General features: G+C 50.2%; 2 protein-coding genes across 5 annotated transcripts; one reads left to right on the forward strand and one right to left on the reverse strand.

Moving 5' to 3' along the window:
• Window positions 1-17,100, forward strand: CAMKK2 (calcium/calmodulin dependent protein kinase kinase 2). Of its 2 annotated transcripts, XM_066562506.1 has the most exons (18): window positions 1-108; window positions 4,222-4,338; window positions 4,761-5,232; window positions 6,229-6,276; window positions 6,685-6,738; window positions 6,886-6,937; window positions 7,016-7,149; window positions 7,759-7,795; window positions 8,564-8,585; window positions 8,881-8,969; window positions 9,194-9,393; window positions 9,484-9,537; window positions 9,991-10,064; window positions 10,431-10,518; window positions 10,765-10,860; window positions 11,402-11,530; window positions 13,411-13,511; window positions 13,833-17,100. In XM_066562506.1, the coding sequence occupies exons 3-18, from the start codon at window positions 4,933-4,935 to the stop codon at window positions 13,903-13,905; spliced, it is 1,551 nt and encodes a 516-aa protein (XP_066418603.1). In that variant the 5' UTR covers window positions 1-108; window positions 4,222-4,338; window positions 4,761-4,932; the 3' UTR covers window positions 13,906-17,100. The 2 variants fall into 2 exon arrangements, with proteins under 2 accessions (XP_066418603.1, XP_066418602.1); XM_066562505.1 differs by lacking the exons at window positions 1-108; window positions 4,222-4,338; window positions 10,765-10,860 and having other exon boundaries at window positions 4,811-5,232.
• P2RX4 (purinergic receptor P2X 4) lies at window positions 15,008-25,074 on the reverse strand. Of its 3 annotated transcripts, XM_066562509.1 has the most exons (12): window positions 24,909-25,054; window positions 24,244-24,391; window positions 22,775-22,846; window positions 22,608-22,680; window positions 22,039-22,135; window positions 21,799-21,879; window positions 21,571-21,712; window positions 21,099-21,235; window positions 19,684-19,777; window positions 19,520-19,585; window positions 19,334-19,429; window positions 17,951-18,628 (listed from the first exon to the last, which is right to left on the reverse strand). In XM_066562509.1, the coding sequence occupies exons 1-12, from the start codon at window positions 25,037-25,039 to the stop codon at window positions 18,596-18,598; spliced, it is 1,170 nt and encodes a 389-aa protein (XP_066418606.1). In that variant the 5' UTR covers window positions 25,040-25,054; the 3' UTR covers window positions 17,951-18,595. The 3 variants fall into 3 exon arrangements, with proteins under 3 accessions (XP_066418605.1, XP_066418606.1, XP_066418604.1); XM_066562507.1 differs by lacking the exon at window positions 17,951-18,628 and having other exon boundaries at window positions 18,651-19,429; window positions 24,909-25,074; XM_066562508.1 differs by lacking the exons at window positions 17,951-18,628; window positions 19,334-19,429; window positions 19,520-19,585; window positions 19,684-19,777 and adding an exon at window positions 15,008-15,277 and having other exon boundaries at window positions 24,909-25,074.
• Window positions 25,075-26,833: the final 1,759 nt, after the last annotated feature.

Below are 26,833 nucleotides of genomic sequence, written 5' to 3' on the forward strand. Positions count from 1 at the left end.
TCCCGCTGCCGCCGCCGGAGCGGAACCGAAAGCGAAGGCGGCGCCGGGCAGCGGCGCTCCGGCCCAGCGCGGCGGGGGCTGCGGGGTCCCGGGGTCGCTCCCCGCCAGGTCGGTGCTGCGGGAACGGCCGGGGAGGCCGGGCGGGCCCGGCCGGGGGATGCGCCCGCGGTGGCGGAGACAAAGCCGCGCCCGGAGGGACCGGGCGGGCGGGGGCGGCCGAGCCGGGGATGGAGCGGGGATGGAGCGGGGATGGAGCGGGGCTGGGGCTGCTCTGCGGGCGGCGAACGGCATCGCCCCCGGACGGGGCTCTCTCGCGGCGGCCTGTGCGGACACCCCCGCGGTGCGGGCTCGGTGCTGGCTCGGTGCTGTCATTTCCCCATCCCGCGCCGTGGCCGCCGGGCCCCGCGGACATCCCGGCCCCCACACGTGCCGCGGTACCGGCGGGCGGCGGCGCCCCGGGCGCATCCGTGCGACCGGGTGGTCACACCGCGTGTCCCTCAGCCCCCACGGGGCTCCTGTCCGGGGGTTGAGGGCCGGGATCGGGGCTGCCGGGGAAAGATAGGCCATGGGGTTGGGGAAGGGAGGGGTTTTTAAGGTCAAGGAACAAGTGAGAGGGGATGGAGCTGGCGGAGCGACTGTGTACAGGGCACGGGTGTCATTAGAAGCCACAGGTTGGGCTGCTGCGAGTGGCAGAGCGTGGTTCGGAGGTGGATGCAGCCCTGCAGCCACGTGCACGGCACAGAGCATCAGGAGCATGAAGGTAACAGCCGAGACCAAGAGCAGAAGTGAGATGACCACGGGAAGCTGGTGTGATGGAGCTGTGGGCTGACTGCAATGCTGCAGGGGCAGAAACCACCCCTGGGGACAGGACCAGGGGGACCGTGCTGGGGAGAGGATGTGTGGCAGCTGTGGGCGCCAGAGCTGCCTTCATGGCCCACACCCACAGAGACAGCCCCTCCCCTGAGGCAGAGACAAACCCCAAAGCCCATACCTGAGTGTGCTGTGACGGGGATCTGTTCCAGGGAGGTAATTTGGAGGAGCCTTTGCTTTCAGCTCTGCCTTAATGTCTTTTAAGTGGCGTTCACAAAGTGGAGAGCTGCTCCAGTTTCCTCTGTTGTGGGCATTGTGGGCTGGAGCTGATGTTTCCAGGAAAGCTGGGACTTGTTTGCTAGTGCTGGACAAGGTGATGGAGATGCCCTGAGCTTATCCGGGTCCATGCTCAACACCATCTCTGGAGCATAGGCTCTTTTGGGATGCTCATTATATATTGCTTCAGCAGTATTAGGCAGTATCCTCAAAATTATAAAAGAACCTTGGTAAAGATGTTTTTGTGATTCCTATTGAAACCTGCTGCTGAGTGTTGTGACACTACAACGCTACCAGCCTGGCTTTGATTTTTTTTCCCCCAGTTCTTTCCACTCTGTGTTGGCTGGGCCAGGCAGTGTAGGAGGCTCTTCCATTCACCCTGGGGATGATGAAAAGCTTTGCTGCTTGGGCACAGGGACCTGTCCTAGATGGGGCATGGGTGCCTGTTTCCAGTATCTCATAAATTTGGGTGTCCTCTGACTTCTAGAAAAGCTGCTGAGAGATTTTTTTTCCATTAAAAGTCAGGTAGGGCATGCATATGGTCTTTGTATACTACAGTGACTAATATATTTCTGGCAAGGTCTGTGCTCACCCGTAGGAAGGGAAACTGTGATCGATGCCCCCGTTGCTGCAGATGACACCACTCTTGGCACGGGCACTTCCACCGCTGACCGTGACCGGGGAAAGCAAAATAGCCACTGGACTGTGCCCAGGGAGACCAATAACTGCCCCAGGCTGGCCCTGCTTGATTTATAACCAACCTCCAGCAGTAGCAGGGGAGGATCTCTGAGAGTAAAATCAGCCCTGGTTTCGGTGTTTTGAGTTCAGTTTTGTTCTAAACAGCTGAAGTTGGGATTTGTGAGCTGACCCCCATGGGAGGATGGATGGAGGGGTCACTGCTGAGCTGCCACCAGGTCTTACTCCCTGGGGAGGGTCTGATCCTGGCATCGTCTCTGGCCTTGCCACAGTGACAGGTGTGGGGAAGGCGAGTGTGCAGCCCCTGCAGCTGGGTAGAGAAACAGCTCTGGGGAGGGAAGGGCAGGCAGATGCATCCCTATGCTCTGACTGAAATCCCTGCAGCCAGTGCTGGCTGCCAGGTGTCACCCTCTGCACTTGCCTGGAATGGGTCAGCGTGTTCCCCTCCGGAGGTGGCCGCATCCAGCAGGGCCCAGGCGCTCTCGGCAGAGCTGGGGCTGCCGAGGGGCTGTGAAAATCCCTCACCCTCGCGGGGGCTGATTCCACTCCCATTCGCTTCCGCTCAAGCCACGTGGACGCTGAGCGAGAGGGAGAGCTGCTGCCAGGGTTTCACAGACCTCTTTTCATTTTAATATCCCTCTCCTTGCTGAATTAGATGCGAGACTGATTGCTTCGATAATCCTGCTGCAGCCGCTATGGGTTATATATGGATTGCAGCCAAAAGCTGTGCCGATAAATCATTCCTATACACCAGGCTGTTATATTTCCTGAGGATTTTGTGGGCATGTGCTGGTCCCTTTTACATAAGGATCTGCTGGAGTTCATACCAGAATGTGCTGATTTTCCCCAGGCAAGGCCCCGGATGGGTTGGTGAAGCCAAAGCCCCCAGGCTGTATTTTCTCTCTTTGGGATTACTGCCCTCGTTTCAGCTATTTTACTTTTCTCTCTGACTGGGAATACAGCTCCTCTCCACCTCCTCCTTCTCCTCCTCATGTGCTTATTAAGGATAACAGGGCTGTCTTCAACAGTGTGACCCCACTTCTGGGTTTCTCTCAGGCGAGGCGTCATCTCGGCAATTTCTTAAAACCCCATCCTCTGACCCTTTGCACACATGCAGAGGGAAAACCCCTCTGATTTCCCGCTTCAGATGATGTTACGATGGGGCTTGGATGACTTTTAGTTTATAGAGCCTGGGGAAGCCTGCTTGAATTAATCAGACTTGATATGTTTATCCTGGTCAAGCCAATTAACTCCCGCCAGCCAGGACAGCTCAGCTCTCAAGTGTGACGGAGGCTTCATAACTCAATTTTTCTCAAGTCTGGCAAAGTTTATCAGGAACCCTTGGAAACAGGGATGCAGGCGATGCTCTGGGGGCAGGCTGGGATGTCCAGCCGTGCTGTGGCACCGCTGGGGACTGGTGTTGCTATCAGTGATGTTCTGGGGTGGTTTCATCCCAAGGCTGCCCCGATGAGCTGCCTTTTTTGGTGCGGCTGCAGAGCACGGTGAGGGTAGAGGGCACAGCATTCCGGATCAGCTCTGGCTTCAGGGCAGCTATTTATATGTGCCCACTGGAGGGGTGCCCAAAGCAGGCCAGGCAAATGGCCTCGAGATGCATCCCTGTAAATTCAGGATGAATGGGGGGGGGCTGCCTGTTTGTTTTAATCCATTTGGGAGTGCATTAAAACACGCTGCCGAGGGCTGCCAGCAGCACTGCGGGGGGAATTTGACTTGGCTGGTGGCTCCTGGCTCTCTCATCCAGCAAAGCCCCATCCAGGAGTGGATTCAGCCCCACGAAACTCAGTGTTTCTGGAATAGTTTGTCCTTGTTGCTGTTCGTTGGCTTATTTATAGCCTCCCCATCCCTGTGCTTCTCCATGCCTCGGAGCAGCGAGCGGTGCCGCGTTGGCTTCAGCTCCAGGCCGATCCCACTTGGGCACAAAAGCTCTGGTTTATAGATCAGTGTTGAAAACAGCAATTAGGCCATTGTGAAGCCTCGAGGACGGGGGAGACGATTTGATTTCTGTACTTGACCCATAATTTCTGCTGGGCTGATTCAGAGTGGTTGTGCTGCGGGTGCAGCACGGAAACTTCAATGGAGACGAGTGGAGCTAATTTTAACCGGCCGCCTCGTCGAGGTGTGGGAACCAGGCAGAAAAACGCCTCAAACCCTGTTCCTGCTCCTGGGCTGGTTGGCTCAGGATATTTTTTTTCACTTCCTTCTGTGGCAACTTGTTAACCTAGAAATTAAAAACAGCACCAGTGTTGGGGCAGGGAAGAGCAATGGTTTACAGCCAACCAACCACTGAACAGCCCCAGGTGCTGTGGAGTGCCTGCCATGTGTGAATTAACATAATTTTCTCCTCTTTTTTAATTATCACTTAATTATTTGATGATTTAAAAATTTTTTTTTGTTGCTAACAGTTTTCTCATTTATCTCAAGGTTTGGGTACCTGAGTTCTGCACAAAAAGCCACAGGGCAAGGAACAGAAATCGCCAGCAATGATGGGCTGTGGGAGGAAGCAGTGAGCCAGGGGGCTGGTCCTGCACCCCATGCTTGGTAAGTGGGTCCTTGTGCCCCTGAACTGCTTTGTCTGGGGGGACTTGGCAGAGATGTGCCCACTTTGAGCAGTAAAGTAGAGAACTCAGTGGTATTTATGCCGGTATAGCGCAGTTCTTTATCCTGCCCCTTTAAAATAACCCCTTTGGAGAATTTCTATAGGAGATGATGGAGTTGTTACTCCCTGGAGGTGTTTAGATAAAAAGGGTGGAAGGAGCAGAGGTGGCAGCTTGGGGTTGAGGCTGGCTCTGGCCTGGGGTCTGACCCGTGGCAGGGTGATTGTGCATCCTTGTGCCATCCTGCACTGCTGCCCTTGGCTTCACCATTCCCTATGGAATGAATAAATCAATCTGTAGCACAATGACCAGCAGGAGATCCCGCTTTCCAGAGAGTCTGGCTAACTCTCTATCCTGTGTTTGCAGGCACATCTCCCCACCACAGCATGGCCAGGATGAGGCCATCGGTCCCTCCACGCCGCCACGTGTCCCCAGCAGCTCACCTGCCCCACAGCCCCTGTGCAGCGCCGGAGGCTGCGGCCGCCAAGCCCCCGCGGCCCTGCGGGACCCCCCGGCGCTGAGCCCCGGCCACGGCAGCATGGCCTCGCTCATCGTGGTCACCGAGCACGAGGCCGCGGGGAGCGCGAGCGAGGAGGAGATGGACGTGCCCGGCACCGAGGGCTTTGGGGATGGCCGCAAGCTGCACCTCTCCGGCCGCAAGCTGTCCCTGCAGGAGCGGCCGCAGCCCGTCCGCTCGCCCGGGCATGGCGACGGTGCCAAGGAGCGCTTCATCTACCCCTCCCTCCCCTACTCCCCAGTGACATCCCCACACTCCTCCCCACGGCTGCCGCGGCGGCCAACGGTGGAGTCCAACCGTGTGTCCATCACAGGATTGCAGGTGAGGGGGATGAGTGTTACAGGTGAGGGGGATGAACATTACATGAGAGGGGGAGGAATGTTACAGGTGAGGGGATGAATGTTACAGGTGGGGGGATGAACATTACAGGTGAAGGGGATGAATGTTACAGGTGAGGAGAATGAGCATTACAGGTGAGGGGGAAGAATGTTACAGGTGAGGGGGAAGAATGTTACAGGTGAGGGGGATGAACATTACAGGTGAGGGGAATGAGTGTTACAGGTGAGGGGGATGAATGTTACAGCTGAGGAGAATGAGCATTACAGGTGAGGGGGATGAACACTGCTCCTGCAGTTCTCCTGGCCCCATCTGCCTGGATTTTCCCACAGTGGCATTTCTTCTCGCTTGTTTTTTTTTTGGGATAAACTCCCACAGCATGTCTGCAGGTGTGTGGCAGGGGGCCCTGGGATATCCTGGGCCATGGGGACAGCTCTCAGGGATGTAAGACCCCAACTCACCAGTTTTTGAGCCTTTTGCTGATGCCGCAGCTCTCACGGCTGTGTTTGATGGAAGCCAGGAGTGTAGCGCAAGTTTTTTTCTTTACTCCTTAAAAAGAAAAAAAACCAGAGAAATTCACTGAGATCTAAAGAGAAAACAGGCCTGCCTCCCCACAGCCTGACAGAAAACAGGCAGCAAGTGGCTGCTTTGCCCAGAAGAAATAAAATTACTCGGTGCCAGGTCGCCAGCATTAAACCCCTCAGGGCTCTCCCTGTCCCTCTCTCTGTTCCACATGAGTGGACAGGACAGGATCCCTGCCCAGCCATTAACGTTTGCAATTAGCCCTCTATAAACACACCAGTGTGTGGCTTGGTGGGTGGTTTTGTGGCTCATGAATCAAAGCTGCCCCACGGGAGTGCTTGGGCAGAGCAGGACAGGGTGTGAGTTTGCAGAGAAAGTTTTGCAGGAGATTTAAAAGGACAAGAGCAAATGTGAGCAGTTTTGTGGCTCATGCCAAACTTCCCTGCTCTCTCCCCACAGGACTGTGTGCAGCTCAACCAGTACAAGCTGAAGGATGAGATTGGGAAGGTGAATATTGGGTTTGGGGTGGGATGAGGGGTTTTGGGTTGGGAGGGTGTCAGGCTTGCTTTCACTTTCCAGTCATGGGAATGCTCCAGAATAGGAGCAAGTCCAGCCACTCACCACGGCAGCTCTTTGTTGCTCGCTGTTCTGTTCTGAGTGGTGCCATTGAATTGTATATTTTTAAAGTTATTACTAATTTTCCCCCTTCCCCCTCCCTCCCACACAATGGGGCATTTGAAGCTTTTCTTTGCTGTCAGTGTGATGTCAGACTATACACCCCTGCTCATCCCAGATCTCCCACCAGCTCTGTGATCCCTGTGGGGTGGGATTGTGGAGGAGCCTAGAGCCCGGGTTGGTGATGTGGGTTTTCTGGATTGTCCCTAACTTGTGCCCCATGGCTGTGCCCCTCTCCAGGGCTCCTATGGGGTGGTGAAGCTGGCCTACAACGAGGATGATAACACCTACTATGTGAGTAGCACACAGCCCCAGAGCCTGCAGCAGGGCAGCTGGGAGGGGGATGGGGGATAGATCCCCTCTGCCGACTCCCTGCCCCATCCCACGAGCCACATTTTATCCTTGACTTGCTCAAATTCCACATTTATTCCCCTTTTGCAGGCAATGAAGGTTCTCTCAAAAAAGAAGCTGATGAGACAGGCGGGCTTCCCCCGTAAGTGGCAGAAAGCCTTTTGGCTGGGGGCTGTTTTGGGGATCCTGGGGGATTGTTCCCATCTTTGCCTTTCCTCAGGCCGCCCACCGCCCCGCGGGGCCAAGGCTGCTCCCGAGGGCTGCCTGCAGCCCCGAGGGCCCATCGAGCAGGTCTACCAGGAGATTGCCATCCTGAAGAAGCTGGACCACCCCAACGTGGTTAAGCTGGTGGAGGTGAGTGCTGGCCTCCTTCCAAAACTCATCCTTGAGCGTGATGGAGCCCGAATGCTGCAGGGATGGGCTGGGTGAAGGGGAGTGACCCCAGAAGGGAGCAAGGGCAGGTCCTGCCTTTGGAAGAATTTTGTGTTTTCCTTGGTTTAGAAGGTTTTTTATTCTCACCTCCCAAAAGATTTTTTTCTTTCCTGCTCAGAAAGGGAAATGCAGAAAAATGTTTCTTCTGTGGAGGAAACAAGTGCTGAGACAGGTTTTGGGGAAGAACTGGTGTTTCTGTGAGTTCAACAGTGCAGCTGCCTTGCCCTACACCCACTGCCTGTATGAAACAGTCCAAAAATCAAGAATTAAGGATGTGCAGGCTGGAGTTTATTTGGCTCATGAGTCAGATGATGCTTCCTGTGTGTTTTAAATATTTGCTTCCTTGAAGTACAGCTACATCTCTGTCCTTTTTTTTTCCCTACTCTTGTGGGTAGAAGCTCAGAGATGAGCAGACCGTGCTGATGGTGCAGATGGTGCAGAACTGAGATGGCTGCTAAATAAAATATCACAATGCTTAATTTGCAAGGCTTTCTTGGCACTGTTTAATTGCCTTTTTGCTTGTTTTTGCAGGTCCTGGATGACCCCAGTGAGGATCACCTGTACATGGGTAACTGCCTGCTGCCCTGGGGTGTCACAGGGGTGGGGCAAAAGGTTCCCACTGTGTTTTGGAGCAGCTCTGTGTGCAGGGCTGGGTCTCTCCTCCACTGTGGGCATAACCTGATGTGCTGGAGGAGGAAATGAGATGCAGTCTGGGTTGTGAACAGAGATAAGAGTGCTTTATAGCACTTTATTGGCATTAATTCGACACCAGGGATGCTTTGCCATGAGAGGCACCAGCATTGATGTTCTCAGCTTTGAAGCTGGAATGATAGAAAGCAGTTTTATTTCTCTGGCTTTGGGAAAAGGCACAAGTTAATTATCCAAGGTACAAATGAGCCACATCCCAACCTGCCTGGCAGACTGCAGTTGTTGCTTCAGGTAATTCACAACTTTTGAAGAAGGCATTTTTTTCTATCATTTATGTTCAGCCTGTACTAGTGGAGGATCGTGATGCCTTCATGGCCAAGCACTGAGGTTTGCCCAGGGTGTGGGCTCAGCCTTTTTGGTGGCAAACTGGGGTTTTTTGTGTGCCATGAAGAGCACTTCACGGTGCTGAAGCTGCAACACTGAGAAGAGAGTTGGCAGCATCCCCTTAACTGAAAAGGGGAGCAACCCAAATGCCACGTGCCTTGCATAAGGCAGCATCTCCTTTTTAAAAATGACATATTATTTTTAGAATTTTTGTCATTAAAATAATTGCTTTTGTGCTGAGGTTGTGCTCACAGGAGCCACACCCTGTAAGCAATCTGTAATCACCTTCTCTTTTGTGTTGCAGTGTTTGAGCTGGTGAAGCAGGGGTGAGTACTGAATTCCAGATTTAATCCTACTAACACTTGAACATCCAATGGGTCTGTGGGTGGCAGAGCTTGGCCACCCAAGGTGGGAATGGGGTGCAGAGGTGATGGGGAGGTTCATGGCTGGGGCTTGAGCTTTGAGTAGCATTTCCCTGGCCTGGTTACAGCTGAGTACACCCTGTGTGCTGTGTGCCTGTGTTTGGGGTTGTGTGCTGTCACCAGCCAGTGACAAAGCCTCCAGGCCCTGTTTCAGCACATCCAGGTGGGGAATGAACTCCGTTCTCTGTTGCCTTCACAGCCCTGTGATGGAAATCCCAACCTTGAAACCTCTCAGTGAGGACCAGGCTCGGTTCTACTTCCAGGATCTGATCAAGGGCATTGAATACTGTAAGTGTCTCTGCAGAAAGGATGGGATTTCTTATTTTGGGTTTTTCTTTGAACACCTGGAGCTGGCCTTTCTGCTGTGTACGATGCAATTTCTGGTGGCTCATGCTGCACTTTTAAAGCTGGGGCTGGTTGTGGTGTTATCAGAAAGAGCCACACAGAGCCCTCGTGGCTCCCTTGCTGCAAACCAGTGCTGCTGCTGCACAGTCATTGTCCCTCTGCTGCAGTGCACTATCAGAAGATAATCCATCGGGATATTAAACCTTCCAACCTCCTCGTGGGGGAAGATGGACACGTCAAGATCGCCGACTTTGGAGTCAGCAACGAGTTCAAGGGAGCTGATGCCCTCTTAACCAACACAGTGGGCACTCCTGCCTTCATGGCCCCAGAAACCCTCTCAGAAACCAGGAAGATCTTCTCTGGCAAGGTATTTCATAGCAATTTGAATTATCTTGGGCTAACCTTGCACAAACAGAAGTTTTGTTGTAGATTTCACTGTGCTTTTTTCACTCTGCAGGCTTTGGATGTCTGGGCCATGGGGATCACACTGTACTGCTTCGTGTTTGGGCAGGTAATGAGATGGATTTTTCAGTGCTGTTGGTGTCTGGGGGGTTGGTTGGTGCCTCCCATGTTCCAGGTAAACAGTGGGACTGGCACCTTGTGTCCCCTTGAGCTGAGTGGAGATGGGGATGTGTGGATGGAAATGGGAAACCTTTGCCTGTCCCTGGGATGCGTGCAGCCAAAAGGGTTGGGTTTCTTTTCTTTCCCAGTGGAAAAAATTCTGGTTTTGGGCAGATTTTTTAGGAAAGGAGTTCTTTTAGTAATTGGTAATTTTGGTTAAATGTTTTTTTCATTGAGGCTAAAAGTAGACACTGATATAATTGGAAATCTTCTGGAATTTCCCTGTAACTGGATCTTTGCTCTCCTTCATACCCTGTGAGATCCTGATGCTCCTCTGGCTGCCCCACGGCTGCCTCTTAAGAGAAGTTGTTGCTTTCCTCACTGGTCTTTTTCTTTGTGGTAGTGCCCTTTTATGGATGAAAGGATCTTGAGTTTACACAATAAAATCAAGACCCAAACGTTGGAGTTCCCAGACCAGTAAGTACTCAAAAACAAAAACAACCCATCCATCCTTATTTTACAGCTCATTTGAGTTGTTTCTCAAGCACTGCCTGGGTATGGCTGGTCCTGCTCTTCTGTGGTTTTGCAAAATTCAGGCTTTGAGTCGGTCTCTCCCTGCCCTGTAAATGTGGGATCACACTTCACATTGCCTCAAAAGGGAATATTTTGCATTTCTGGGGGTTTGGAGAGGAGGGGGTGTACAAGAAGCCAGAGCTGCCGCCCTGTTGGGGCTGGAGTCCAGCCCCTCTGCCCAGAAGGCTCATAGTAGCTGGCACTGGGGTGAAGAACAGAGGCAGCACCCATCCCTTTCCCCATCTCATCTCTCCCTTCTTCCTTCCACAGGCCAGAAATTACGGACTTCTTGAAGGATTTGATTACACGGATGTTGGATAAAAATCCTGAATCTAGGATTTCGGTCCCAGAAATCAAGGTACTGACCCAGCTTCCTGGTGCTGGCTGTGCCTTCACTTCTGTTGGGTTCTCCTTGCTCAGCTTTTTTTGGGAGTCAGTTTGATCGCGCCAGGCTAGGTCCTCCCCCTGTGCCCAGGGCCCCTGGGCAGGTAAGTCCCAGCTCCTTCCCCTGCTCCGGGACCTGCTCAGCTTTGGGACCTTTGGTGCCTATAGAAGTGGCAGGCAAAAGGAAATCCCCTGAGTACAGTATTTCCTCTGCTACCAGGAAAGTACTGTGCAACAGCCTTTCGCAGGAGATTTCTGGTCCTTCGCCCCTGCAGGAGCCTGGAAGGGGCGAGAAGCTGAGAGAATGGAGACCAAGGTAGGGGGAAAGGATTGCGGGGGAATTGCGGAACCTTTTGTGCTCCTCCTGCAGCCGACCGAGTCACCAGGTGTATGGGCCAGGAGAAACAGGGGTTCTGCCTTCAGGCATGGATTAAACCAGCTCCAGGACGAGGGCTCGGTGGGTCTCCCCATCACTGCTGCTCATATGTGTGGACTGGAATAAATCTCTCCTGCCTCCTGGTGCTGTCTCATCCATAAGATGAGTGAAGATAGGTGTCCTTCCCTAAAGCCCAGAGATGCCCAAGTGCTGTAGGTCACCCAGGTTATGGCTTGGTTGTGTAGTTGGCTCTAGACAAGCCACACCATGGCATTTTCTGCTCTGAGCTGTGCAGTTCCTGCTGGCACTCAGGTGAGCTGGCTCACCAGTGACATGGCACAGCCCTGCCCTGCTCCCTGGCATTTCAGGAGCATGTAGGGGCCATAGCTTGCACAAGGAGATGCGTTTGCCAGGCTTGTGTTGTTGTTTGAGTTATGAAAAAAGGGAAATCGTTCCTGACAGGCTGTGTTATTAATTGAAGTTGCACCCTTGGGTCACCAAGAATGGAGCAGAGCTGCTGCCCACGGAGGATGAGAACTGCACCCTCGTCGAGGTGACGGAGGAGGAAGTGGAGAATTCAGTCAAGCACATCCCCAGCCTGGCCACCGTGGTGAGTACAAAGGAGCTGATGGCCTGTTGGATGCACAGTGGGGTCCACACTGCCTGCTGGGGCAGCCCTGAGCAGCTGAAGTTTACTGCTGAGGGGCAAAAGCATTGAGCAGGATTAGAGCCAAGACCTTCCCTCTCTTGCAAACAAGTGCTGCAAGACACTTGAGTGTCTCAGGGTCTCAGCAGCTCACTGGACATGGCCATACCCCACAGTGCAGGGGAATATTTTAGAGCAGTTTCAAAGGTAACTGTCAGTGGGTTGATGGTCTTCATGCTTGAGCTGGCTGCCTAAATATCACTGTATTTGCTCAGGGCAAAAGAGCATCTGGTCCAGAACCTGCCTGTGGCCAGGAGCAGATGTTTTGGCCAGGCACAAGGAGCTCCTGCCCTGTTCTGCCTGTCCAGCCAGAGGGGCTGTGGGAGGTTCCTGGGATGGAGATTTTATCTGGGCCACGATGTGCATCAGCCCCCGCCTGGAGCTATTTTGGTGACTTCATCTCATCTCTTTTCAAGCTCGTATTTTTATTCTCTGCAACCCACTGTGGTGGTGAGAACCACATTGTAACCCTGTCCTGTGTAGAAAGTGAAATCCTTTGTGGTTTTGAACCTAATGATTTCTTTGGGTGCCGCCAGCCCTTGTGTTAGCAGAGACAGCGAGCGACCATTCGCAGTTCCTGGCCTGGTGTTACCTGCCTGTAGGCACCCAAGCTGTGATTTTTTTGAAGAACAGGTTTGCCTTTGAGAAGCCCCTTTTCCACTCATGGCTGTGCCCACATCTGACCTCATTTCTGGAGCTCTCTCCCTTTTGGATGCCCTGCAGAAATCTCACTGACCACAGCTGTGTGAACATGCAAATGCACCTTGTGCTGCTCAGGCTGAAAAAGCAGATGTTGTCTAAAGAGATCACCATTGATGAGGGGTTTACCCCCTTTTTCCTGTTCAGAGGGGACTTGATCAGTAGGCTCAGTGCTCCTAGCCCTGTTGGAAATCCAGGTGTGTTCAACACAGCTCAAGGCAAATCAGATTTTTCTGCACCTCTTTGACTCTTAGATAACACAGTGCCTCCAGGCAAATGTTGTATTTTCAAATTTGCATTTGATCTTCAGAATTACCCTCTGGTGCTGATCTTTGTGCAGCCAAGTGCAGGCGTTGACGCTCCAGTATGAGATTCACTCACGTGGCTTTGACTCTTAGAACACCCTCGCCTTCAGACACAGAACAGCTCCCTGTGCGCCCTGGTGAGCAGATAAACGAGGCACAGAGGGATGAGAAGCAACATCAGATGAAGTCAGGGCTCTCAGGGATGTCCCTGCTGAGGCAGGGTCCAGTGCTGCTCAGCTTGATGTCTGCTCCCACCAGCACAACAAGCTGGGGGATGCCAGGGAAGAATCCTGACACATCTCTGTTCCCACTGTCTCTGATTGGTAATTTTGTGTTTCGCAGCCAAAGCTGGACAAATGGCCAGCTTTCAGTTTGGTTTCAGGTAAACATTAAGGTAAAATTGTGCCAGTTCCTTCCCTTCTCCCTTTCCAGTGAATTATTTTGCCAGGTAATAATGGAGGACTGGGAATTTGCAGGTACTGGATGCAGCAGTCAGTAAAACCTACTTCTGGAGAGGAAAGAAACCTCCCAGACTTGGCTTTGCTCTCCTTTCCAGCCTCTTACACCTGGTGTGGCTCTCACCTGCAAGGGTTTCAGATGAGGATACAGCCCCTGTATGAAGCAGCTGGAAACTTGCAAAGATGCTTCCTTCTGATTTCTGTTTATAGAGAACTTTTTGTTTTCACTAGTTTTTTTAATACTTGGGCATGCAAGTTGGATGTTCCTGTTGCTCTTGAATGAAGGGGAAGCACCCCAATGAACTGCATTCTGGTTTTGCAGATCTTGGTGAAAACGATGATCCGGAAGCGATCCTTTGGGAACCCATTTGAAGGGAGCAAGAGGGAGGAGCGGTCATTGTCTTCCTCTGGGAACCTGCTGCCGTAAGTGTCATCACCTCACCTCGGCCCCAAAAGACCCCAAAAGCAGCCTTTCCTGATGCTCTGGGGGAGAAATTAAATAGTTGGGTTTTGAAATTTTCATGGGGGCCATGACTGCAACATTCACACCCCATCTGTCTGATCTGTAACTGCTTTATGGGATTTTGGTGACATGGCACTTGCAGCCTGTTACATGGGGAGAGATGACACATGCTCAGCGTCCCAAAGATCCCATAGCAGAGAACGGGCAGAAACTGGTGTCTCATGGCCTCCTTTCCCTTTTTCTGAGTCACTCAGCAGCTGTTTTATTTCCTTTGAAAACAGGAAACAAGGCAGTGAAGATACCCTGAAATGCAACGACTTGCCCAACATGGGAGAGGAGGAACTTCTTTCTTGAACGTGGACTTTATGGTTCTGCTGAGCAGCTCAATCCAGGGCACGTCACCAAGCGTGCGCTGGGGACGAGGTGACCAGAGCCCAGAGCAAACACAGCATGACATGGCGCTATCTCAGTACAATGCTGGATGTAGAGCTCACATAGCAGCATGTTATCACACCTTATCAGACATCTGATTTTTTGCCATAAACATGGAGCATCTCCGAGCACTTGGGACTGCTGACTTCTGGTGGGCGAGGCGCTGGCGGCCAGCGGAGAGGTGAGCGGTGGTGGTGAGCAGCAACAGGGCTTTGCAAAAGAAAACCCACAGCAGCCAAAGGAAAATGCATTTGGAGCTGCTTTGAGCTGGTTTTAATGCCAAATATTGCAGGGACTGATGCCAGCGGCCCAGGGGCACAATGCCCATGGTGTGGCTGTGGGCACGTGCAGAAGGGTGACGCTATTGCCAAGTGGCATACACAGCAGTAAAACCAAGCACATGGGTGCACTTTGAGAGTTCACGACCTACCAGGAATGTTGTTGCATCTATTTCTTGTAGTTCTGGTTTGTTTTTAATTGACACCTTTTTAACTGCATGGGAACAAAGCAAAAACCCACCTGTTCAGCTTTTTAAAGAATGCCTACCTTTGTGAGCCAAGTTGTATGAAACAGCATCTTCAGGACGTTCAAAAAGTGAGGTTAATTACCTCCTCAGGTAATTAACACCTTTCCAGAGGCCTTGGTGTGACCAGGACTTGGTAAGTTAGGTATTCAGTGTATGAAAGGAAAAGGTATTTAAGGGCTTAAGTTCAGTTTGAACTATTTTTGCTGCAGACATGAGTGAAAGGTGGTGTTTAGAATGTTTTAAACAACAGAAGAAGCACTAACAGTTTGTTTCTAAATATTTTACTTGATCTAGGTAGATATACTATAAAATATAAAATTCAGGGTAAAATCCTTCACTTCCATGTACATTACATGGTTTACTACAATTAAAAATAATACAACTTATGCTGGTTTTTAAGTATAGACTTAGGGCTTGCTTAGAATTTAAGATCTTAATGATTAGCTAGTAATTTTCAAAGAAGCATTTGTTTTCCAAACTCTTAATCTGGATTCTGGGGCCAACGCTATGTATTTTTTGCAAGTTTGTTACCAGTAATTTGTGAATGCCTGTGGATCAGAGGCTTGTTAGTAAATTAAGTGTATATCTAGTTAATGGATTGTTTCTTACGAAGAGCTCTTTCACCTTCAGTCAGATTACTCTGATTATTTGTGGTGCTTGTACAAAATAATAATCTGCCATGTGGTGGGAGAGACTCTGGTGTCCAGACTCACTTTCCCAAGTTCTCTGTGCTCGAACAAAGCTGGAGAACGAGGAGCCAGGGTTTGCCTGAGGAAAGGGGTCATGGTAAGTACAGTTGTTTTGTGGCTGGAGCATGGGACTAGGGGGGAAAAGGTCTGATTTTTTTCCTTTCTCAGTCTGATGTGGTTGTGTGACCTTGAAAGAGGCATTTGATGTACCTGACAAGGAGGATTTGAGTCTCCCAAGCTTGTGAGGGACTGATAAGGTGTAATTCTTTGCCCTCAGGAGGAAGGCACTAGGAGACTGCCAAGTGTCTTGTTTAATGGTAAGGTCTCTGCCTGTTAACCCTGGCCATGGATGCCCTGCCTTTAGGAAGTGACCGTTCCCTTGTCTTCCTTTATTTTATCCTGGACAGCACAAGTAGCAGCGTGCCAAGGTCCTTGGCCCCGCTGCAGTCAGACTTGGCCTGGTAATTCCTGGTTAAGACTGGTTTTTGTTAGAGCCAGGACAGCATTAGCAAAGGTGCAGATGCCTACTCAAACTGTCCCTTAAACCTTTTGATCACCTGAAGCGATGTTCCCCCTAAATTGCAATTTATTAAGGAAGCATTGTGCTGCTGGCCTCTTTCCAAAGCCAGTGAGGACAGTTGGTGGTTTAGGAGCAATACTATGGAGTTTGGAGCCATAAGACATGCACTGTTTTCCTCCCATTTTAGTCCGAGGCTATGCCAAAGCCCTGCAGCTTCAGCTATGGGAAAACCAAACAGGTAACTTGGGGGCCAGCACTATTGCAGCTGCCTGCTCCCCCTACACAGGACTTTTTATTGTGGAAATGTGTGTGAGTGGGCAGCCTGGTTCTCTAACCCTGCAAATGGACTTGATCTGCCAAAAAAAAAAAGTAAAAAGCTAGGGGATCCAATTCTTTGTAGGTAGTGCATAGTAGTGTGTGTGTGGTGTGTTTGCTAGAGGTGTGTTGTAGAGATCTCTGTGCTGCCCATGCCTGGTTGTGATTTGTCAGGTGAGACAGTTTACATTGACCCAACAGGTCTGCCAGGTTTAACACAGCTTCTCAACAGCTCTACCAGCTCCCCAATGCCCAGCCAGTCCCTGGGCCTCAGATACTCCCACTACTCAGTGGCTGACTGCCTGCATGGGCTTGGTTCTAAAGGATGCTAAACTCAGCACTTCCCCAAGGTGCTCTCCAAACTGAGTGTCCCTCAGTGCAGGCTCTGCTGGGGCTGCAGCCAAATGCACATTTGGAAAGAAATGCAATGTGGATTTTTCTGGTTGGTCAGCTCTGTTGAAAGCATAAAGCGTGGCCATATGAGGGAGATCTCTCTAAATGCATGACCTGTTAGAGAAGCTGTACTGTGTATATAAACCTGCTCAGTTCCCCAGCTGCTGTTCCTTAGTAGTAATGCTGGCTTTCTCCTTATAGTGAAGTGAACATTTTGCTTGTGCCTTGGAACTGGGCGATAGCTTGATTTCCCCAACTCCCTTCCTTCCAAGCAAGCCCGGTGCTGACTGTGGGCTTATTGCTGGGTACTAAGCCTTTTTGGCTCTGAAAGCACACAGGAAAGTGCTAAGGGGAAACCAGGCCTCTTATCTGAGTAGTTTTCCGTGGTGGTCCCCTCTTACCTATCAGGCAATTGATCTGTTTCTTTTCTAAGGTCCTGAACTATTCCTGATTTTTATACTGTTTGTTTAATGACCAAGGCTTGTGTTTCACTCCTACCCCTTTATTATGCATTTAACTTTATCAGGTGTATCAAGTTTAAATACTGTGTATTTACCACTTTTAAATTATATTACCTAAGAAGAAAGAATAAACCAACAACTAAGTGTTTTTCCACACAGGTGTTCAAGCTTCACTGTACAAGTTGAAATAAATGACATGCAACCAAACCCAGAGTTAGTTGATCAAGTGGAACCATTATTCTGTTTGAGTGGTCTTTATCAAGCTGTGAGAGTGTGGTTGTTGGAAGAGGAATGTGAAAGCACTCTCCTATGAGTGAAGTCTGGTGCTCTACCATTACTGGGGACCTTGGGCTAGGCTGGGACCACAGCAGCTCGAGCACTGTATAATCCAAACTGAGCATTCACATGCACAGACTGGAGTGCCCTTGGAAGGGCACTCTTTGAGCTGGGACACAACTTAGTGCTCAACAGCAGCAGGCACATAAAGAATAAAACAAAATGATAATGCTGTGGTTTACCCACTGGGCTGCTGGAGAAAGGCAGCCAGGATGCTGGAGGTATGGAATAGATCCTAGGGCTCAGTAACACCAGAAAAGGTTCAGAGAAAGGGAGGACCTGGACTTTGTGAATCAATGTGATCACTAGAGCTGCTCAAAGCCAGGTGAATATAAAAGCCAACAAATCCACTTCAATTGAATTGTGTAAACTGCATTAAATGCAGCAGCCCAGACACAGGGTTGGTGTGGTGGTGAAAAGCACGGAAGGTGTGCTAGGGAATAACAGATCTGATCTCCCAAGCAGTTGGTACCAGCACTCAGATAAAGACCCCGAGATCTTGGCCTCTGACTTACAAGTCTTTTCTCTTGGAGAGGGTTTAAGGCAACAGACATGGACAAGGTGTCAGGAGAATCAAGGCAGAGCAGCTGTAGTTGCAGCAGCACTTCTGCTGAGTGAATGAAGAGGCAAAACCCACAGAGCCCTGGCTTTGATCACCCTCCACTAACACTTGCTGTGTGGGGAGAAATGAACAATCAAAACCCAGCCTGCAGAACTTCAAGAGGGCTGAGGGAAGTAGTATTTTATTAGAGTAAATTTTAAAGTAATAGCATAAAAATTAGACAAAACAGAAGAAAAGTTCTGAAACCAGTAAGCCATTTATCACAGCACAATGGAACCAGACTCTGCTTTATCTTGGTCCGTGGCCACTGGAGCTTGAAGACCCCAATGAAATAGTAGGTACCGGCTCAGCTAATGTTCACAATCCTTCAGGGAAAGAAAAGTGACAACAGCAAGGAGCTGCTGTCCCAAGGCTGGGCTCCTCCTCGCAGCGGCAATGATCAATCTAAGGAAGAATCTGTGCCTATTGTCCTGTGCCCTCTGCTATCAGTGAGCTCAGGGACAGAAGGACTGGCAAAATGATGATGCCAGAGCTGTCTCTGTCCCAGGCTCAGCCAGTGTAGAGGTCTGGCAAAAAGTACAATTTTCCTTCTGTGTTTAGTGCAAATAACCTGGAAAGACAGCAGACAAGGAGCAGACCCAGTTGTTCACCATGGGACTGGCTCCCAAGTAGTAAAGAATATGAAGATTGTCCCTTTCTCAGTTTGGTTCCCCACTTCCTCCCAGCAAGGAGGGGGTGGTCTCATGGCAGGGTCAAGGAATGTTGCCAGCAGCGGTTTAGAGCAGCAGTTGGTCCTGCAGCACCAGGAGCTCAGGATTCTGTTCCATATGTCTCACCAACTCCCTGCAAGGATCAGAGATTACAGTTCTCTGCCAGAAGCTCTTCTTTCTTCCCCTTCCAATCACATAAAATCCTTTGCCCAGGCAAGCTACTTCCTGTTACTCAGGCTTTACTCTTCCAGTGGCATGAGGTGTTTTGATTGAGAAATCTGCCCTCTGCAGCCACATTTCCCACCAAGCACACAGCTGTAGGGCCGAGCTCTGTCCTCAGCACCAGTCAAGCAACCAACTAAATCCTACTGACCAAACAGATCATTTGATCCCTGGAGGGAGCTGTAACTGTGGCTGTCAGCACACTGGTCTCAGAAAATACCAACCCATTGAATGATTTTTCTCACAACTGCAGGAACCCTGAAAGCCAAGAAGGAAGGATTTGATGGGAACAGGGCTATTCCCTACAGCTCTTAGAAGGCAAATGCCAATGACTGCAACCCAAAAAGGAGGTGCAGTAGGAGCATGACAAGTTCTTGAACATATATTTTCCTCTCCAAGACTGGTTACCCAGGAAACATGACAATATTTGTTTCTAGTGCTCTTCCCTGCAGCAGCTTTGAGTTAAAAATTAGCTTCTCTGATGAAGACAAAGTTTCCTTAGAACTGTGGTTCCAAATCCCCATTTGATGTGGACTTTCTACATCTTGTTTCAGAATCTCTGTGGAGTCCGAGGAGGAAGCAATTCTGCCTTTACCCTGCCTTCATTGATGCTTACCAGTTCATAATCCTCCACGTATTTGTACTTCTTCTCCCGATAGTAGTATCTCTTCTTCATGCAATACAGAACAACAATGTCACACAGCACTGTTGCCTAGTGGAGATTGAAAGAGTTTAAGACAGGGATCCTCAGAGCTGAGGCACTAATCCAGAATCGAGTCCAAGTGCAGACAGCGTCACTTACCACACCAAACAGTGCTAAGCCAGAGCCGATGTTAATCATGGTAGGAATTACATCAAATTTTCCTGCCTAGAAGACAATTACAAGCCTGAGCATGCTTTTCAGCATCTCTGAAAGTTCTGAAAGTTCTCAGCTCACTACAAAACCTCCAGGAACTGTCACCCTACCTTTCCAAACACTATGATATCAAAGCGGATGCCATAAGCTTTGACAAGCGTCCGTGATTCAGTGCCATCACTATTCCTGTAGTATTTTGCAAACCTGCAGAAAAGATAGGTCAGAGCTTAACTGGAAATTCTGAGGTTGCTTATGTGATCATGCAACATCCAGGTGTGTTCCCCATCCCAAGAGGATGGACTGAACATTGGTACTTCCAGACACAAGCCTCAAGTGATGGAGATTTCATGCTGGCAAGCTCATATAGGAGAAAAACCCAAAGCAGGTGAATTCAAGACAACCGTGAGCACCATAAAATGAGGAAACTTGCAAGGCATAGGAAGGGGAGAAAGCGGCTTTAGCAGGGGAGCAGAAGGACTAACAGGAAGAAAGTCAGCTACACGAGAGAGGCAGGCAGGGGCTGCAGGGGACCAGGCAGCCACGAGAGGGCAGGGCCAGGAGCACCGCGCGGCTCGGCCCGACACACAAAGGCTGCTCCGTGTTCCACACTGGATGACAAACGACAGGGAAAAGGGATGAGAACAAATAAGTGAGATCAGACTTACTCCGCCAAGTGGTTGACTAAGCCAGGAGGAAGTAGAGAAGAGGATGGAAGAGAAAAGGAAAGATTGGTAAGGGGCTGTACCAGAGTTTGAAATTAGCAAGAGCATTTCAGATCCAGCTGTGATATCCTCCAGACAGTCCAGACACCCCGATACTTGCGGGCCTGGCACCTCCCAAACACACATTTGTGCTCTGCACAGCTCCTCCGCAAATTCATCCAAGTTCCACCCAAAGATCCTAAGCGAGATTTTGTGATTCTACAAATAACAGCCCTGAGCTGTGTTTCCTTACAAGCAGGAATCTTGCAAGGACCTTGGCAAGGTAGCTAATCTGTATTTAATATTATAGTCTGAGTCTGGATGCAACCAGCTGCCAGCTCTGTGCTGGTGTTTTACTGGAAGAGCTGGACTTAGCTGTACTGGCCAGAATGTGTATGTGATACTCCTGGTGCAGATGTGGTCTTCAGCTGACAACCACTTTTACAGGTGAGTTTTTCCCCCAAGCATAGTGAAGGACATGCTTCAGTCTCCCAACCCCACCTCAGTCCCCTCAAATTCTGCCCTATCAGCACACCCTGAGACAGTCAGTTGTCTCATTGCCACCCCATTGATCAAACAGCCACCAAAAAGCTGATGGAAACATGTCTCAGGCACTCTGACGCAATCACTGGAGCTTCACTGACCTCCCCCCTCTGCTGTGGTTTGCACACAGTGAGGATCCCACCTGCTCTGTCTTACAGCATCAAAAAAGCTCTCCAGGTTTTCTTCTCTTGCTCTCCAAGCACCATCAAAAACCCCAAACTACCACAAGTGCCAGTGGCAGATGGAGCTGAGGCACGAGGTGCCCTCCACAGCCACATTACCTGAAGTTGTAGCCGGGTGAGACGGTGTGGGCAGAGTCCTTGTTGTCGAGGCGCCGGAAGGAATATTGTGGCACACAGTGGGAAGCGGCTCTGTCCAGGTTGCAGTCCCAGTTGATCTGCAGTGCCATCACTCCACCCTGCCAAGTGGAGGAGAGGAGGTGATGGGCAGTCCAAAGTGCACGGCCAGCCCAGCACCAGGCTCTCTGCTGACCAGGACCTGATGTACTGGCTCTAATCCCAGGCTCAGTCCAACAATTTTCTGCTGCTACAGAACCTTGCACATAACCCCACCCAAACAAAGCAAGGCCAATTATTGGTTAAATAGAATTCACTCCAGTCCCTCTGGCCAGAGCACTCTCCGTCCTGCAGCTCATCTGTGTTCTGTGGCTCATGCCACAAGGCAGAGAAGACAACCCCTTACCACTCCTTTTCAAAAAACAGCTGAAGCCCAAGAGAAGGGTCTGCCAAATACCTCCACAGCCATTTCCTGGAAGTCCTGCCCTGCAGCTTCAACTATTTTCCCTAAACGGAAGATAGGGCAGAAGGGATCAGTCTGGGCATCATAGATGCAGTTCTTGAGGTAGGTGGAGTTGATAGTGGGGAGGATGTTTCGCCTACAGGAGAACAGAAAGAGAAGAGTTGTTGCATCCCCTTTACTGCCCAGGAGACCAGACAGTGTGATCACTCTCTCCCTATTTACTTGTTGAAGTTGAACTTGCGGTACCAAATGTTGTTCTTCACCAGAAGGGTGAAGTTCTCAGCTTCTCGCAGGAACGCTGGCCTACAAAACAAAAGGGAAACATAAACAGGACTCTGCAGAGTTCTTGGTGCTCATCTCTTCAGCTTTTCCCAAGAGCATGTCAGTGGCAGAAGCATCAGCTGTGTACCACGAGCCTGCTCTCAGGAGGGGCACTGTGGAGTAGGAAGACAGAGCACTCACTTGGGTATGTGATAGTCATCCTCCACAGGGCACCACGCAAAGACTTCACAGGTCTTGATGCTGTTGTTGTATGGAACACACTCCCCAGTCTGGATGCCTGGAAAGACACGTGCATGGAGGTGCTACCGAGCAAAACCAGGCAGTATTTGGCCTGTGACACTCCATATGGTGAAAGCAATTTTCCCAGAGGTGAAGTGCCACTACCAAAACCCACATTATCTTCCACTGCAAGTGTAATTTCAGAGAAAGAACCATCAGGTGCTCTTCCTGAGTCAAATCTTCATCCATGTGAAATACTGCTTCAGGGACCGAAGGCCATGAAAAAGCTTCACACTGTTTGCTAACTCACCAAAGCCCACATCTACCCAAAATCCACCCAACACAGTCTAAGTTCATCTGGTCTAAGTCCACCAGAAGAAAAATCTGAGCTTCTGCTTCAGTTCTCTTACATGTGAGAGAAAGAGAACAAGGAGACTGAAGTGAAATGGTGCTTCCTTCACAGCAGGGAAGGCACAGCACAGAGGCACCACAACCCAGACTGAAAGGAGCTTTTGCAGCAGGTTTCTTACCACTGCTGTGGGTGCTGACATATCCTGGAACACAGTTGTTCTTCACCTCGCACTTTGTTTGATCGTCTGGGAGCTGGAGAGGAACAATAGTTGCATAAAACTCTGAGAACCCTCTCCCCCACACTCCCACCCACAGAAGGCAAGATTAAAGCAGATTCTGCACCTACCTCCGGGCAGCGGCCCTGGCTCTGGTTCAGTGTGAGGATCACATTGGTCATGACAAACACAGTGTTCTCACCCTGAGCATGCAAAACAAGAAGGAAACTTAGGAGTGACAACCTGCAAAGAACATCCAAGGCACTGCAGCAAACATCTTTGTTGACAGAGCCCAGGTGGCCCAGCAGAGGGGACTTGCCCTGGACACTGCTGGTGCAGGACTAAAGGAGCAGATTCCTGCGTGTATTGCCTGGTGCTGCTGTGTTTAGCCACAGGAAGGACCGTGGGACTGGCAGCTCCTTCTGTCCTCCCACTCGGCCCAAAGTTCCTCATTCACATTATGAAAACAGAGCTCACACAGCTCCTCAGGGGAGTTGTAAGGCAGGTGCAGAAATAGAGCTCCAGCTGCAAGTCCAAGCCAACTCCCACCCTTTCTTTTTGCTATCTATCAGTCAGGAATTTGCCTGGTCCTGTTCCTTCAGGGAGCACTATTTTCATTACTTTACTTTCACTACTTTCAGATCTCTATGACTCCAGATCTGTCATTGCTTCCGCTCCGCTGATACGCAAATATGACCACTCAGCCAAAATCTGGCTAAATCTGTCTTTTTTTCTGCACCACATGTCATGCAGACAGAGGGACCCATGACCAGCAGCATGGCTGTGCCTGCCCAGCCCGAAGACCACCACATAAGGCCCACACAGCACAGATTGCCACAGATACAGGCAATCAGTAACTACAGCAATGCTTCCTGCTCAGTTCTGCATCAGGTGATTTGCAGGCTTTTCCTGTGGCTTCTGCCAACAGCTTAACTTGGGGTTGTTTGCTTTAGAAAGCAGTAAGAAAGATGACAGGTCGTTATTGTTGCAGCTTCTTCTTGACGCCTGCAAAGTCCTGCTCTGGCAGGACTGGTGCTGTTGCAAGTCTTTGTGGGCACCATGGACAGTGGGATCAGTGCACCCTCAGAGAAGGAAAGGCTCAAGAAGAACTTAGAGCCCATTTGAGTACCCAAAGAGGGCTTATAAAAAGGAGGGAGGGGGCCTTTTTACACAGCCAGATAGTTATAGGGTAAGGGGGAACAGTTTTAAATTAAAACAGAAGATATTTAGATTAGATATTAGGAATTCTTCCCCGTGAGGGTGGAGAGGCCCTGGCACAGGTTGTGAGAAGCTGTGGCTACCCCTGGATTCCTGGAAGTGTTCAAGGCCAGGTTGGGCAGGGCTTGGAGTAATGTGGGATAGTGGCCCTGCCCACAGCAGAAGAGTGGAACAAGATTATCATGGTTGCTTCCAAACCCAAACCATCCTACAATTCTACACAAGCACACACAGACGCGCTTTTCTTGGAACAAGCTTCCCCAGGACAGGTGCTCAGCATGATCTGCAACAAAGCAAAGCTGCTCCAGCTCTCAATGGACTTTTGCAAAGCAGTAGCTGCTAGTTAGAAAGCCGTCTTTCTGCATGTGAAAGTGATTTATACCTGAGGAGGGATGACATAATCAGCTACATCCCAGATCCTGGCCCCCAAGGTGGATGTGTTTGTCAGTGTTACACCCTTGACCTTCGTGGTTACAGAACTGACCACAGAGTCTGTTTCCTGGTAACCCTTTTCCCACAGAAAAACCCACCTGAAAGAGAAGGATTACAAGAAACAATAAATAAACACCATAACTAAGTTCGGGTTGGAATTTCTCCTTTTTCCATATTACCTGAAAGGGCCATTCCAGACAGTTTCACAGCTTTTCCTTACAAAAGGGTCACAAGATTGGCAATCTCCTGTCCGATTTTTGGGGTGATATTTTTTACTTTCAGACTGATTTGCAGGGTCTAATTTGCTTTTGACAATCACCTCCTGAGATGGTCCCACTCCTGAGGGGCCCTTGGGCCATTCACTTAAAAGTTGGACCTGATCCTTGTGGGGTCCTTTCCAACTCGGAATATTCTGTGATCCTGTCCACAATCCCAGTTAAGGCCGTTCGGTGAGCTCCGGGCTCCCCTCAGCCCGCGCTGCCCTCACAGGATCGGCCCCTGAGGGCCCCTGAGGGAGGGGCGGCTCCCGCCCTCAGCCGCGGGGCTCCCGGCGTGGAGCCGCCCGCTGCCCCTCAGGGCGGCCGGCCCGGGTCCCGCCGCCCTCCGCCCGCTCACCCGATCACATAGGCGAGGATGCCGAGCTGCACGGCGCGGTTGATGAGCCCCACTTTGCGGCTCCGGATCAGCACGATGCGCGGGGTGTCGTACTCGAAGAGAAAGCTGTGGAGAAGCCCGCACAGCGCCATGGCGGCGGCCGGGACGGGAAGGCGGCCGGGACGGAGCCGTCCCGGGCCGGGCGGCGGCTGCCGCAGCCCCACAGCGCCCCGAGCCGCCCGCCGGGCGCTCCCGCAGCCCCGGGGCCCGGAGCAAACTGCCCGAGGCCAACGGAGGCAGCGGCAGCCGCGGACTTTACACGGCTGTTTTCACAGAATCATAGAACCCCCTCGGTTGGAAAACACCTCTGAGATCATCGAGGCCAGCCTGTGACGGAACACCACGTTGTCAAATAGGGCAGAGCACCGAGCGCCACGCCAGTCTTTACTTAAACACTTCCAGGCTCGGTGACTCCAACACCTGCCTGGGCACCCCGTTGCAATATTTAATCACTTTCTGGGAATAAATTCTTCCTAATTCTTCCTAATGTCCAACCTAAACCTACCCTGGCACAGCTTAAATCAGTGCAAGGACCAAGTAACTGCCTGCAAAAGAGAGCAGAGCACATTGAAAACTATCACTTTTCCATCCACAGTGACCAAATTATTTATTTATCCTCTTGCAGAATTAATCTTTGCTATAAAAGCAAAGTTCATGTACCTTCTACCTCGTTCTGAGATACCGAACACAGTCCTTTTTGCAGAAACATGACTATACCTCTCATAAGAGCAGGTGAATCATCAGGAAGAGATGAACTGACAAAGTGGCAGTGGGAATTTCAGGCAGTACAAAACTATTAAGACCTTTTAGTTCAGCTATATATTAGTAAAATGCTTAATTTTTTACAAAACCAGCCAAAACAAAAAGGACCAAAAGAAGTGGGGAAATGATAGGAATATAAATGAATATTCGGTGTAAGTTTCAAAAGGAGAATTGGTTCATATGGTAGAATAGAAATGCATAAATGCCCACAGTAGTGTTTTCCCACTCTAGATATATAAGATGCTGCCATATGAATATTAACACAATTAATGCATTTTTCAATTGCAGATATAAATACAAGTGGCATAATCTGCCAGCAATATATCTTAAAATGTATGTGGGAAATGGAAATGGCAAACTGCTGGGTTAGCTCAGAAAGAACAAAGCTTTGTTGAAAGGAGTGCAGAACACACCTGTTACAATCCTTCTCACCTTGTTTCTACAAAAATAGAACATGTCTAAATAGAATAAAAATAGAGAATAGAAAAGGTGTTGGAGCACAGATTAATTTACCCTGAATTTGCTGCTCCTTGAATGTACTCTGGCCTTACACATCATAGCAAAGCTACTCACACAAGTTCAGGGGAGGAGGTAGAGGAGGCAAGGCCTCCTTGAAGCTAAGAGCAAACAGGAGGCCAAAGCCCCACATTTTAATTCCAATAAATAAGAAAGAAATGCCCGAAAATATTACACAAAAATGGTAAAAGTACTTTTCATTGTAATTCCTTGGTTCAAGCTAAAAAGAGCAATACAAAGAGAACCCACTGGGCTTTTCAGAAAATGCTTTGTGTCACTGGAATCATCTAAAATGAGAGTATTTGATCTGGCTGGACCATGAGGCCTTCAATGGTGAGTTATGAAACTCACTCAGTGGCCTCTTTCCAGAGCCTCACAATCCAGGGCTGTAGAAAGCTGACAAGGCTGGGGCAGAAAAATGCTCAGCACATTTTTTAGGTGATACATCTTTTGAGCTTCCTTCCTTCAGGGTCATGCTTTGAGATGACTTCTGGCTTTCTTCAGAGTGCAATCAGACAGCAGCAGGTGCTGAACCCAGTTCAGGTTGTGATGTGCTGCCCTTTTTTCCTTCAGCAAGAGCTGCTCATGGTGCTTCTGAGTTGGTTGGC

Source organism: Molothrus aeneus, chromosome 18 (genome assembly GCF_037042795.1).
Source record: "Molothrus aeneus isolate 106 chromosome 18, BPBGC_Maene_1.0, whole genome shotgun sequence".
NCBI lineage: Eukaryota > Metazoa > Chordata > Aves > Passeriformes > Icteridae > Molothrus > Molothrus aeneus.